Source organism: Alligator mississippiensis, chromosome 2 (assembly GCF_030867095.1).
Source record: "Alligator mississippiensis isolate rAllMis1 chromosome 2, rAllMis1, whole genome shotgun sequence".
NCBI lineage: Eukaryota > Metazoa > Chordata > Crocodylia > Alligatoridae > Alligator > Alligator mississippiensis.
The window spans coordinates 237,071,697-237,086,236 of record NC_081825.1 but is presented as its reverse complement, the minus strand read 5'-3'; the positions used below and the strand labels follow the sequence as shown (position 1 = coordinate 237,086,236).

The 14,540-nt window shown below is 47.9% G+C and overlaps 1 protein-coding gene across 4 annotated transcripts in view; it reads right to left on the bottom strand.

Moving 5' to 3' along the window:
* TTBK2 (tau tubulin kinase 2) overlaps positions 1-14,540 on the bottom strand; it is a 222,912-nt gene that overhangs the window by 74,713 nt on the left and 133,659 nt on the right. For all 4 annotated transcript variants that reach the window (XM_019496582.2, XM_059722946.1, XM_019496584.2 and 1 more), the window contains 2 exons: positions 12,013-12,105; positions 9,978-10,103 (listed from right to left, as the gene is read on the bottom strand). In XM_019496582.2, coding sequence (XP_019352127.1) covers positions 9,978-10,103; positions 12,013-12,105 — 219 coding nt within the window. The remainder of the gene's footprint in view (positions 1-9,977; positions 10,104-12,012; positions 12,106-14,540) is intronic.

The window sequence follows — 14,540 nt, the reverse complement described above, 5'->3', positions numbered from 1 at the left end:
ATGGGCAATGGGCTAATTTTGCACAGCAACAGTCTACTTCGAAATGCACAGATATATGAATGTGGGACAGCATGAAACATTCTTTCCCAGCAGAAAGCTAATTAAGTAAATTTCATATAGCCAAGCATAATTTGATGGTGACTGTGAATATTCTGATATGCATTCTTCTGAATGCTGTAATGCCAGCATTAGGTAATATGATGCACTTACTCAATTATTTTCTACAAATACAGAGCTCAGTTGATATACAGTATTTCTTTACCTATGCATCAAATGAGTCTATTAGATCCTTTAATTAAATCTCTGGTTGTTTCTTACATCCTGGGTAATGTGGCGAGGAGTGTTTTTTTTCCTTATGACGATGGAACAAAAAAATGGGATTTTTTTTTTTTTTTTTAGACAAAGCAGAGTAATAATTGTAACATTTATAATTCTCCACTTTAAACCTTTGAAGGAACCAGGGACTTGATCCTGCTCCCATTGGGAGGGTCCACACGAGCGCGCACGTGCCTCTTGCCCTGCCTCAAACCCCTTTGAGGCAGGGCAACAGGCATGTGCGGGAACAGAAAAAATGTTTCCTGTGCTGCAAACTTGCAGAGAGGGGAGAAAATTAGACCCCTGGATATCCAGGGGTCTAAAAAAAGCAAAGTTTAAAAAAGCGGCGCAGGGGCAACCTGAGGCAACCAGACACTGGGTCCTCCATAGAGGCCGCGATCAGGCCACGTGTTTCAGCACCAGGGCTCCGGTGCCGGTGAGTAAGGGGTTGGGGGGGCAGGGAAGGGGGAAAAGGACTGTGGGGGGGACCCCCAACAGCCCCGCCCACTCCCCCAATCCCCCCTTCCCCTGCCAGCCCCCCCCCGCCCCCCCAAGGCCCCTGAGCCCTGCCGGGGATGGCCCCTCTCCCTGCCAGCCCCGCTGAGACCCCCGAGCCATGCCGCAACTGGCCCCTCCCCCCACCAGCCCCCCCCCCCAGCCCCTCCAACCCCTGCTGGGGCTGGCTCCTCCCCCTACCAGGCCCCACCAGCTCCCCTGAGGTCCCTGACCCCTGCCGTGGCCAGCCCCTCCCCCTGCCCTGTCCAGCCCCAGCCCCCCAAGCCCCCCATCCCTGCCCCGCCACCCCATACTTAAAAAACAAAAAAACAACCCCCGCCCCCAGCACTTACCGGCAGTTCAGCTGCCGTCTGGCTGCCTGGGGCCCCACCCGCACAGTGCAGGGCAGGCTGACAGCCCCAGCCTGAACCCTCCTGCCCCTGTGCTGCCTGGGGGGGGGGGGGTGTCTGCCAGGAGGCCCCGGAGCCCCCCCACCCCTGCTTCTCCGGTAAGCAGAGGCTTTTTTTTCCCCTTTTTTTTCTGTTCTTTTTCTGGTTTTTGTTTTGTTTTGTTTTGTTTTGTTTTGTTTAAGTGATGGTGCCTGGGGTTGTAGGGGTAGCCTTGGGGGCCTGGGGGTGCAAGTTGAGGGCTGGGGCTGGGTGGGGCAGCCATTGGGGGGGCTGCAGCAGCTGGTGAGGGATGGGGCAAGGTGGGGCAGCAATTGGGGGGCAGGGGTGGAGCATATGGGCCTTGTAGAGGGGGTGGTAGCCCTGCAGGGGACATTTGGCCCCTACTGGGGGGCTGTTCCCCTTGTGTGGGGGACAACCCCCCTGTTGGGGGGCTGAACCTCTTGTGTGGGGGCTGAATGCTGTGTTGGGGGGCTGTAGCCCTTGTGTGGGGGACCAACCCCTTGTGTGGGGGCCATCGCCCTGTGGGAGGGCAGGAAAATATGTATTCATGAATTCATGAAACCTGTATTTAGAGTTCACTTTATTATTACTATTATTATTATTATTATAGGAGACTTGCTTTAACAAGTCTGTAGATATATCAATAAAACATTGTCCAACTGATTGCTGTCTCTGTCTCTCTCTCTCTCTCTTTATAGTGACCTTTTGTTTTACTTGTGGAGGAACATGGATTTGGGGGTATTTTAGAGAGTGATTTGGGGATTTTGTTTTTTTTTTTTTATCAGGGATTTTTCAGTTTTCCAATAGGAAACACCAGAATTCCTGCTAGGGAGGCCAGTGGCAGGACCCTGCCTGCTCAGAGCTGGTACCTTGGACCCATCCAACTGTGGCTGACCTCCTGGCCAAATGGGGTCAGGAGAATATGCTTTGACAGTTCAAAGCAGGACACCACACCCAGAACATCTTCCGGGTGATAGCTGCCCAGATGGCTGGGCAGGGGGCACAAATGGCAGTAGTGCCACACAGAGGCCAACTTTGCAACCGCAGTCCAATGGCGGCTGGCCCAGAGGGGCAGGTGCCTCAAATGGCTCTGCAGTCTCCATCCAAGTCTGGCAGGTGCACAGCAGGTCACAGCCAGGCAGCAGCCCCCACTGCCAGACTGTTGCAGTGGGTAGAGGGTGCAGGGAACTCTCAGGGCTGCTTCAGCAGTCCAGCTGGCACAAGAGCTAGTGTCCCCAGGTACCAGTTGGCTGGGCCCCAGAAGCTCCTGAGAGCGAGTAGCCCTGAGCTACTTGCCAGGGCAGGTTTTTATACTGCTGGGGCCAAGACAGGACACCTTTTTATACTGCTGGGGACAGCACAGGTGCTGGCCCTGGGCTCTAGCTCCCCCTGGCTGAAGATCCAGGAGGAGCCAGGCAGGGTTATTTTGCCCCAAGTGGCACAATTTGCTCCACAACAAAGTGCATGTCTGAGCACATGCGCTGAGGCAAAAAGCCCCGGCCCAAATTTGCACTGCTTCTATTTGAGCTGCTGCAAGCGCACGTGCTTGCATTTGTGGACACGCCCATTAAGGTCAACAACAAAATCCAATTAATTATGGTAGGGGCAGGAATAACAAGGAAAGCAGCAAACTGAATTTTAATCAGAAGTTCCTAACGTCAGGGTTAATATATTTGCTCCTTGCAAGAGCACAATTACACCTCGTTGATCAAGAGAGATTTTCTTGGATTCAGTCATATAAATTACCATGTCTTAAATAAACTGCTTGGATTCAATCCATCTGCTCACTTGAGGGCTTTTATGCATATCAATGCTACCTCACTAAATGCCAACCTTAATAGTCTGCTTTATTATAGCCAAAGATTTTGTCTGAATTCTATCTGTTCAAAGTCATAGAGGAACCATTTTATTAAATATACTTACAACCATATTTTTTTTTAAACCAGAATATGATGGAGAAGTTACAGGACTTCACAATTATTGTAAGATTTTTAATCCATGATCACCTTCTGCATTGCATCACCTAAAGTATTATGTTAAGTAGCCTCCTGAAAAAATGTTCGCAGCAAAGAATAGTATGTTTAACTGTTTCTCAGTTCAATATCTTGGAGAAGGTTCTTGGGCACAGAGATGTTTAGAGGACTGGTGGTCTTTTTTATGAAAGAAGATTGTAAAAGTTCACCTTGTTTAGTTTAGCAAAATGGAGACTGCAAGTAGAAAACCTTTTTAGGCTGAAAAAACAACAGCACAAGATCAGCTGGCTACAGCACAGCTACAAGCTGGCTATGGATAAATTCAGAATGGAAATTAAAAGAAAATGTCTCACTATCAGAGGCATGAAGTTTTGGAATGGTATTCCAAGCAAAGTGGTGGGGCAAAAAATCTGAAGCTCCTGTAGCATGGAGGGTATCTGGTAGTCCTATGCCTCAGGGCTTTTGCTATATTTGGAGCCAGAAAGGATGTTTGTTTGTTTTTATTCCACCCCACTTCCACCCTCCCAGTAGTGCCATTGGTTTCAGAGGGTGAGGGGAAAAGGGAAAGTTTTGCTTTCCCCTGAAGTATTGACATGCTAAGACTGGGTATTTCTGACTGAGGTTTCCTGATACTCCTACTGGTACTTAAAAAACTCAGATGTTCCTAGCTAGAGGGTTCCTAACTCGAGGGTTTTTCTCTTCCACTCAAGGACATAACCATCACCAAATGTTACGTCAGCAAGGATTTTTCTCTCCTAGGTCAGATGGGTACAGGCTGTGTGGATTTTTGCTTTTCTCTGCAGTGTGGGTCATACATAGATAGTCCTTTCCCTAGGATTTTTTGAGCCTATATTAACCAATTACTTACCTGTCACTGCAATGGCAGGGCATTGGCAAGTGCCCTTGTCTCCCCTTCTTCTGAGCTGCTGCTTCTATGTTTGTGGACTGCTACCTATGGCATGTTCTAGGGTGGTCTTGGTGTTCTGTGTATTGTTCCTTGCAGCTGTGAGTGAGGGCTTGAAGGCACTTTGGGGCATTCCTTTAGTTAATGATGACAGGCAACAAATGGGACTGGACTTGATGGCTCAGGAAGCCCCTTCTGTCCTATGGTCCTGTGTACTGTAAGTGGAGAGTGATTCCTTTATCTGTATAGAGCAAGATGTCTAAAAAGGAAAAACTGGTTTCAGTTATTAGCCATGGTGAGAGGTTACAGGCTGTCCATGGAAATTCTGGTAATTTGGTAATTCTTGGTCATTCTTTTGGTAGGCAACAGTACATTCTTGGTAATTCTTTTGTTTATTAAAGCACTCACACAACTGGGGTCTGAGGAATTTTATGACCAATCCCTGAAATCATGCAACCTACCATGTCATACACATATGACCAGGCACAAGATTTTGAGGACCAGGCAAAAATTCCCTAGATCCCAATTATGCAATGGTTGGCTTCCAAACTGCATGGAGCCCTGCAACAGGAGCCCCACATCAGAAACACACAGGGTTCCTCCATAACAGCATGTTTCCTGACTTGTCCTGCAGCCTACACAGCAGCTGCAGGGCAGGGGAATTTAAAGTGGCTCGTGAAGCTGGGGATCAGGGAACTCCCTGCTTCCTTGCTACACCCTCCACAAACATAGAAGCAGCAGCTCGGAAGTCACCACTTCCCATGGATGTTTGGGCATGCAGCTAGGGCTCCCAGCTGCTCGCTCATAGCCACTTTTTAAAGGTTTGTAACATTGTGAAGCTGACACTGGGGAGAGGTTGCTCAATATTAGGCTCACAACACCTACGGAACCGCACGTCACTTTTTAAAGGTGGGGGGCACCATAAGCTGAGGTTAGGAGCAAGGGCTGTTCCCAACCTCATCACACTGATCAGGAAGGGGACAGCTATATCCTGGATACTGGGACTGCCTCATGCCCAGTCCCAATGCTCAGATCAATGTTGGGATATGGCAAGGGCCACTATGCTACATGTTCAATTTAAGACATGATACAAACCAGTCAAAGACATTGAATATTGTATCTGCAACATCTTTGTGGCTTGTTATGGTATCATGCCATAAATTGGCTTTAAGGTGTAACATGTTACAATTTATGGCACAAGTAACACTTCAATTGCACCATAAATTTAGCATCTGTCAAGGTCCATAGTGTTCCCTATGGCATTACAAAGCATCATTAATCAATCCAATTAATATGTTGAAGGGTATAAAGGAGGCTACAAATGAGCTCTACCTCTAATGAGGAAGTATTTTCCTCCAAGACATTGCAGCTTCTCTTACATGGAAATACAAAGCTCTGGATCAATATCCTTTTTTACTAATGTAATTATGTCTGCATTAGTCTCTCATTCTCAGTAATTATGTTGACAAGACTGTGTCTGGTTCCTGTGTATAAACAGAATGGACACAAGTAATAAAGCCTATTCATTTTTCCATTCAACCTTTCTTGTACCTCTCAGAAGACAAACATGTCCACAGCTGGTTGCTCTTGTGATCTCTCAAGGTTATGAGTGAAATTTCAAAAAAACACTTTTTATTTCACCTCAATAAGATTTGGGTACCTAATTCACTTTTTAAAATCTGAATTAAGCACTTGTGAAATGTTTACCACATGAGTTCAAATGCTTCATTTCCTGTTTTAAACTTTTTGCTACTACTATTCTCTTCAACTGTTATTTTAGGACCTTTGTATTCCATAGCATAAAAACAAATGAAAGTGAGAGAAATTCTTATCTCTTGTCTAGATTTACAAACAAGTCATACTGTACAAGAGCTGTGCCAATGCAGGTTAAACTGTGACTGTGCAACATATCCTGACAGCACAAATACATGTATTTTATTTTACAAGCCAAGATTATGAGAGGGTGTTAAGAATACTTGAAAAGATGATCCAAGGGATTTACTCTTAAAAAAATATATAAGGAAAACTAACAAGTACTACTAAATAATATAGCCATAGTCACCCAGCATAGCAGTAAAGGTTCTAGTTTCTTTTTAAGAGGAAAAAATGTGTGTTGTGCTTTATGTGATGATCAGGGATCCTGGTTTTCCCTAATAAAAAAATATCAAATTCTCTGATAAAACCCCCAAAATCCATGATTAAAAATGAAAGACCCCCCCGCCCCAACCCCCCGGCCCTGCTCATGCCCCTCACTCCCAGCCCCCTAGCCCTATTAGTGCCCCTCACTCCCACCCACAGCCCTCCCCCCCCATTCCTGCTAGTGCCCCTTACACCCCCACCCACAGCCCCCTGCACCCCCAGCCCTGCTGGAGGGGGCCCCCTCACTGCCAGGGCTATGGTGCCATCCATAAGTGGCATGGACAAGTTCTACATAACACCAAGAAATTTCAAAGTGGATCAACATGAGAAAATAAATTTGATCTGGGTTAAATTTAGGTAGGGATTAATACAAGACCTATGCAACACATAACTCCAGGAAGATGAGTCAAGAAATGTCTAATATACTCCTGTAACTGGAAGAAAGGTAGTTGTAACATTGGATCTTAATGACAAGGAGATGTTAAAAAGATTAAGTTATTGTAAAGCATCTTACAGGAATGCAATGCACTGGGAGAAGAGAATGTCTTGATAAACAGACAATACTGGGAAGGATATTATCAAAACAGAAATAATCAATTTTTAAGTGAGTACAGAGCTGCTTCTGTAGGTGTGCTGCATAATAAACAGTGCTAAAAAGGAGAAGATATGCAACATAAGGAAGCACTTTGCTTTTCAAGTCACCCAAAGATTAAAAAAAAGATATTTTTAAGTTAGACCTTTCCTTGCTAAAAGGTAATATAGCAGGGGTGGGCAAAATCCGGCCCGTGGGCCGCATTCAGCCCGCAAGGCCATTCTATCCGGCCCACAGGGCCCCTAAAAAAATTTGGAAAATAAAAAATGTATCTGTCCTTGGTTCCTGTCAAAAATGACAGGAGCCAGGGGCAGTAGGACCCTCAGTGGCAAGGTTCCCTCTAAGGTGTGCGCGTGCATGGCTGCGCACAACTAAAAATGTGGCCGCGTGCAGCCTTTTCAAGGCCGCACACTAGGAGAGGCTGGGACAGGAGCCTGGCGCGGGCTCCGCCGGCTCGGGGGAAGTGCTCCGCTCCCCAGCATGGCCTCAGGGGGTGTGTCCCACAGTGTCCCGGAGCTGGCAGAGCCTCACTCAGGGCAGGCAGCAACTCCTCCCTGACGTGAGGCAAGGCAGCGATGCAGGCTGGGGCAGGGGGCTGGGGCAGGCTCCGCCAGCTCTGAGGAAGTGTTCCACTCCCCGGCCCTGATGTAGGGGAGTGGAGCACTTCCCCAGAGCTGGGGAGCCCGCGCCAGGCTCCGGCTCCAGCCCCTGGCCCCTGCCTCTGGCCCCCAGCTCCAGCCCCTGTCACCTGGCTCCAGCCCCTGGACCCTGGCTCCCAGCTCCAGCTCCAGCTCCTGGCCTCTGGCCCCCACCTCCAGGCCCAGCCTCCAGCCCCTGGCTCCAGCCTCCGGCCCCCAGCATCTGGCCCCCAGCTCCAGCCTCCAGTCCCTGGCCCCAGCCCCCTTTGGTAAGTGTCCCACGCTGGACCGAGACAGCGCGCTCATGGACCAAGGAGGCATGCTCACGGACTGCTGCTCCTTAGAGGGAACATTGCTCAGTGGGCTCCTGCAACAGCAGGGCCTGCCTGACCCCCTCCCCAGCCAGAAGCCCCAGCAGGGGCTTCTGGCCCGGGACCATGTGACTGCCCCGGTGCAGGAAGCTCAGGTAAGGAGGTGGAGGGGAAGGGCAAGGAAGGAGCTGGTGTGGAGCATAGGGAAAAGTGCCCCTCCCCTACCCCGTGGCCATGCTCCCTGCTGCAGGTGCTTGCAGCCCTCACAGGGCTGTCCTGAGCAGGCACAGGCAGCCCCATGTGGGCTGCAAGCAGCTGCAGTGCGGGGCGCCAGCCACAGGGTGGGTAAGGGGCCAGTTTTCCCCTGCACTCAGCACCAGCTTGTAACCCGGCCCCACGCCAGTTCCAGGTTTGCCTGTTGAAGCTGCGCTGCAGCGGCAGCAGCTGCGGCCCGCCCCCTACTTGCCACACTGGGCAGCATTTGCTGCTGCTGCCCACCTGGAGCATGTGCCGCATTAGGCTGCGGTGAGGCTGGCAGTGCCACCTCTGGGCTGCCCAGCACATGAGCTCCGGACAGGCAGCAGCAGCAAACACTGCCTGGCACAGCAAGCGGAGGGGCTGCAGCTGCTGCCACTGTGCGCAGCCCAGATGGGTGAGGCTGGCAGCAGGGGCAGGTTACAAGCTGGTGCTGAGTGCAGGGGAAAAGCGGCCCCTTGCCCGTCCCATGGCCAGCACCCCACACTGTAGCTGCTTGCAGGCCGCATGGGGCTGCCAGTGCCTGTTCAGCACAGCCCTACGTGACCTGCGAACAGCTGCAGCAGGGAGCACCAGCCATGGGGCGACCAAGGGGCCGCTTTTCCCTGTGCTCCGCACCAGCTCCTTCCCCGCCAGCAAGCAGGGGGTCACGGCTGTGCACTGCCTCCCGCCTGTACCGTGGGTCTGGGGAGCGCTGGGAGTGAGCGGGTGTGGGAGCACAGGGCCCGCACTGGTGTCCCAGGGCCAGTGCCAGCAGGGTCCAAAGCCGAGCAGCAGAGGTACAGGGTCTCAGCCAGCAGGGGCTCTATGGAGCCGGGCCAGCTCTCCCCTCTCACTGCTGGTGCAGCCCAGCCTGGCTCCACACACCCCTGGCAGCCTGCACCCCACACGACCCTACCGGTGCTGGCCCTGAGACATTAGTCCCATGACACTGGTCCCAAAATGGTGACCAGGAGGCGGGGCACCTGTCAAGGGGCAGGGCTACCCATGTGGCCCTCGACAGCTTGCCAAAACTGGGTAAGCGGCCCTCCACCCTAAATAATTGCCCACTCCTGTAATATAGCATCATAATACTATGATGATGCATGATGTCAGAGTGGTGTATATCTCAAAGGTGGTTTTAACCAAGGTTGTGATTAGTTGGAGCAGAAGAAACTTTATAAATTATGTTTCAAAGACTGTGTATGGCACTTTATTTATTAATATCCATGTCAGGCATACAATTCACTATGATCAGAAATCCTACAATAAGTAACCTTCCTTCTGCCATTTTTTGGTCACTGAATTGCAGTACACAATTATTATTCTTGAGGCATTCAATGTTAAAATGTGGTTCAAAAATATGGATTCTTCATGTTAGCTACCACCAGTTTAATAGAGAAATGAGCTAGTAATCCCAGCCTGCAGTACTTTACCTTAACCAAGCAAATTTGATAACACCTTGTCCTGATATGTATAATTTTTGCAGGCCACACATTAGTATCAAAAAATGAGGACAGTCACAATCTGTTCCATACTATTTATAGCAGTTGGCACTCTCAAGATCCTGGCAAATTGCCAGTGTAGCCATTAGTACAAAAACAATCTAACCAATCCTTTTCAAATAGCACACAGTGGAGCCTGCTACAACAGTGGACTCCCCTCCATGTAAAGAGCCACATGACATCAAGGGTAAAATCTGGATTTCAAAGCACCAAGCAGTTATGCTTCAAACCGTTTCCCAAATTGGAAAAAAAGAGACAGACAGGCAGACAGACAGACCCACAGACAGACAGACAGACATCTTCAATATGTCAAACATGCATCAGAGCCAGATGGCCACTAAAACAGTTTGATGCAGGAGTCTGCAATCATCATAACCGTGGATACAGAATGAGAAAATCCAAGTGACATAGAATTATTTAAACATTTGAAATACAAAATAAACCTTGCAAAAAATGCTTACCTGGTAATCAGGCTTTGTGAAGTACTCTAAATTGGAGATATGATCTAGAAAGATGTTGAATTCTTGAGGCAGATGTTTCAACATGAGCCGATGCTCATACCTCTCTTTAATAGAGCCCACTTGCTCCTAGGAACAATTAACACAGAAAACCCTCCATTAGCATAACTCCATTCTCAGCTGAAGAATAATCACACCATATATCTCAAACGATGTGCAATATCCTTGGTGGGATGTGGGAGGAGTTAATTAATCCTTTGGGATATGATAGGACCAGAACTCCTATCATTGCCCTAGACGCCTGATGTAAAATGTTTTACAAAGACTCAATTTCAATATCTAAATTCTAATTTCATTTACTTTTCTTTTGATTTTGTTTGACACCACTGTATATGATTAGCCATCATGACTCTTAACAAATTATGGACACACATTTACGTTTAATCCACCTCTACTTAGTAGATTTTTAGGATGCTGTTCAGTTCAATAACATTATGCCTGTAGTTTCTGAGGTCAGAATAGTAGGAGCAATCTTCAGTGCAGAACACCTTCATTTACTAGTATAACCACGTATATGAAGAAGTGCTTTTCTCAAAGAAGTACCACATTTATTTCAATCCAAAATGACCCTGAATTTAAGACAACCCCCCCCAAATTAGCTTCTATATAAAAAGAATATAAATTATAAGTAATATATATATAAAAGTATACATTTGTATAATGTTCCATGTATAGAATCTAATTATTGATTAATTAGAGTCATCCCCCGACCCCTGCAGGGGGGAGGCAGATGTTATCGGGTCAAGTGGCTTGCCCCCTGCTTATGCCTGCCCTCCCTGCCCCTGCCTTACCTCCTGCAGCCGCTGGGATCCACCTTTCTCCCTCAGCCTCTGTTCCCTCCTCTTACCCTTGCTTTGTACTGACAGGCTCTGGCCCTATTTTCTGCCCCCGCATTGCTGCTACAGGGGCTGAGCTAGGGCCATGCTCAGTGACCCAGACTACAGTGTGCATGGAGTCTACCAGAGTGGAGCAAAGGTAAGGCAGAGGGAAAGGGGCAGGCATGGGAGCTGAGGCCACGTGGATTGAGTAGAAATGAGGGAAAGAGGCTGCAGGGAGGGATTGCAGGGTTCAGAGGCAGCAGGGAGGGGGGAAGGGAAAGGCAGCATCTGCAGCTATAGCCAGACCCTGGACAGGGGCTGGGACCTGAGCCACAGCAGCCAACTGTCCCCCCAGCCCTTTCTTATGCAATTGTAAGATAAGGAGCACCCCCTCCCCCCCATGTTAAATGGGGGGGAAAAACCATCTCTTAGAATTGAGTAAATATGGTAACTGATTCAGTGCATCAAAAATTGTTTTTTCTTTGTGTCTCCTGTATGAAAACTGCTTCATACCACAGCCACAGATCAACCAGGTTAAATGCATCCACTAATACATAGTGAATGTCTGTTTCCCAAATGGACCATCAACCTAGAAATGAAATTTTATAAGTAAGGCACAGGAAGGCAAAAGGCACTGATCTGCATATAGAGTAACAGATGCACGCTTACATTTTTTCCCTCATTTCTCAATCCATGGGTCACAAGAATATCTGAAAGGGTTGCGAACAAACTTTCAAAATAGATTCTCCTTTAAAAGAGAAAAATTTGGGAAAGGGTGGTTTTCCCTTGCAGGATGGCAGAGTTCCAGCCTGCAAAGGGCTACTTGGGGCCCCCCATGCTCTCCTCACCCCTGCCCCACACACTGAGTCAGGACTGGCCATCAATGTTTAAAATGAGTCCTAGAACAAAAAACGTTGAGAACCACTGCTCTATAATACATATGTAAAAAGTATAAGATCAATCTAATTCATGTACCAACTGTCTTGAATATATATTTTAACATGCTATAAAATGTTATGACATATCAGTGCTGTGAAGTGAGAAAACACTAGAAACAATTATGTAACACTGATTCATAACATTCTCATGATTCTTGGATGGAATCTGTGTGAAAATATTTGTTCACAAACTGAAGCAAATTTTCCCTAGTCTCCCTTTACCTTGTCTTTTATTTTCCTCCAAGGCAGTTGTCCAACCACAAACTCCACCAACATGTAGAACAGGGACCAGAGGTCATCATGTCGCCCCATTTCCTGTGAAAATGAAATGGGTGTAATTTTGTTAAACCTAGGGAGTGCCATTCTTGACCTTACTTATCCAATCAGAGCTAAAGAGCTTAGCTAAATCCTGCATTTCTCTAGAGACACCACTATTGTGTGTTCACAACAGAACTGCTTTAAATTTAAAAAAATATGTCAAAACCCTTGGGTGCCTATAAACAAGCAGCAAGGCTGCTCAGATGCGCTATAATGGCAGCATGTTGGAGCAGACTCAATTAACTGAGTCTGCTGGAGCTTGGTAATTACTGTGATTTAGCAGCCTCCAGCATCTCATGTATCAACATCCCTGCATTTCAAAATGGCAGTGGCGGTGCTTTAACTAAAGCTTATTTGATGAGCTTTAGTTAAAGTGCCCTCACCATCATTTTGAAGTGCAGGGACACTGATACACAAGATGCTCCAAGCACTTTACTTAGAGCACTCTCAGAGCTGCTCTAATTAAAGCGCCCCACTTCTCCCCTCCCCACTCCAGGAACATGTGTATAAACATCCCTAATAATTAAAAAGGGAACTACTGGAGCTACAAAAACACTACCTGCTTTTCTCACAACTTCAGAAAGTAGAATAATAAATCAGAAGGGGAAATATGTTAAAATACAGTTACAATATACAATTTACTATGAAGTGCAATCCCACTACACTGTCTGTAGAAGATTATTACAATTTCTCTATCACAGTATGGTCATGGACAGACATATCCTTTAAGTGTTCCAAAAAGTAAGGATGCAGACATATTTGGCCAATGAAGCACTTAAAAAATGACTGCTCTGCTTCAAAAATGACCTGGGAAAAAACAGTAACAACTCTGAAGGGCTTCATGTTACATTTGCACTTTTCAACAGAGTGAAACAAAGAGCTGGTTGGTCTACCTACATCTCCCAGTGCTCCATGACCCCCCCACCCCATGCTCTAAGGAGCCTCCTTTGGTATTCACAGTGAATTACACTGCTCAAGGATCAAAGGACCTGGCTGGCATATGACCTGGCTTGCCTTACTGGACCTGCATTGGCAATGGGGGATGATATGGTAGGAGACCTACAGATCAGTGGTCACCTGGGGGACAGTGATCACCAAATAATAGAATTCACCATAAGACGCCGAGTGGGTAAGGTAACTAGTAGGGTGAAAGTGCTAGATTTTAGGAAAGCTGATTTCAATGAACTCAAGCATTTAGTCAAGGATGCACTGCAAAGTAAGAGTTTTAAAGACATGGGAGCCCAGGAAGGGTGGCTGTGCCTTAAGGAAATGATCCTTCTGGCAGAGAGGTAGACGATCCAGATGCAGGGAAAAAGGGGGAAAGGGGCCAAGAGGCTTCCTTGGCTGACCAGAGAAATCCAGAGCAGTCTACGGGCGAAAAGGGGGGCATATAAAAAGTGGAAACGGGGAGAGATTACTAAAGAGGAGTATACCTCCTCTGCTCACGCTTGTAGGGAGGCAGACAGACAGGCCAAAGCTACCATGGAGCTGAGGATGGCATCCCAAATTAAGGATAACAAAAAATTGTTTTTTAGATATATAGGGAGTAAAAGGAAGGCCCAGGGTGGAATAGGACCCCTACTAAATGGGCAGAAGCAATTGGTGATGGACAGGGGGGACAAGGCTGAACTCCTCAATGAGTTCTTTGCCTCAGTGTTCCTAAGTGAGGGGCAAGACAAGTCTCTCACTGGGATTGTAGACAGGCAGCAGCAGGGCACCAGACTACCAAGAAGAGACCCTGAGATGGTGCAGAGGCACTTGGAGGAACTGAACAAGTTAAGAGGCTGTGACTTGGATGACTACACAGTCCGGTGGGTGGCGAATTGGCTAGAGGGTCGCACCCAGAGAGTCATGGTGAATGGGTCGGTTTCGACCTGGAAGGGTGTGGGCAGTGGGGTCCTGCAGGGCTCGGTCCTTGGACCGATACTCTTTAATGTCTTCATCAGCGACTTGGACGAGGGAGTGAAGTGTACTCTGTCCAAGTTTGCAGATGACACAAAGCTATGGGGAGAAGTGGACACGCCGGAGGGCAGGGAACAGCTGCAAGCAGACCTGGACAGGTTGGACAAGTGGGCAGAAAACAACAGAATGCAATTCAACAAGGAGAAATGCAAAGTGCTGCACCTAGGGAGGAAAAATGTCCAGCATACTTACTGCCTAGGGAATGACCTGCTTGGTGGAACGGAAGCGGAAAGGGATTTTGGAGTCCTAGTGGACTCCAAGATGAACATGAGTCGTCAGTGTGACGAAGTCATCAGAAAAGCTAATGGCACTTTATCGTGTGCAGATATGAACAGAACCAAGGAGGTGATAATTTCCCACTATCGGGTGCTGGTCAGACGGCAGTTGGAATACTTGCAGTGCAATTTTGGGTGCCACACTTCAAGAGGGATGTGGCCAGCCTGGAGAGGGTTCAGAGGAGGGCCACCCGC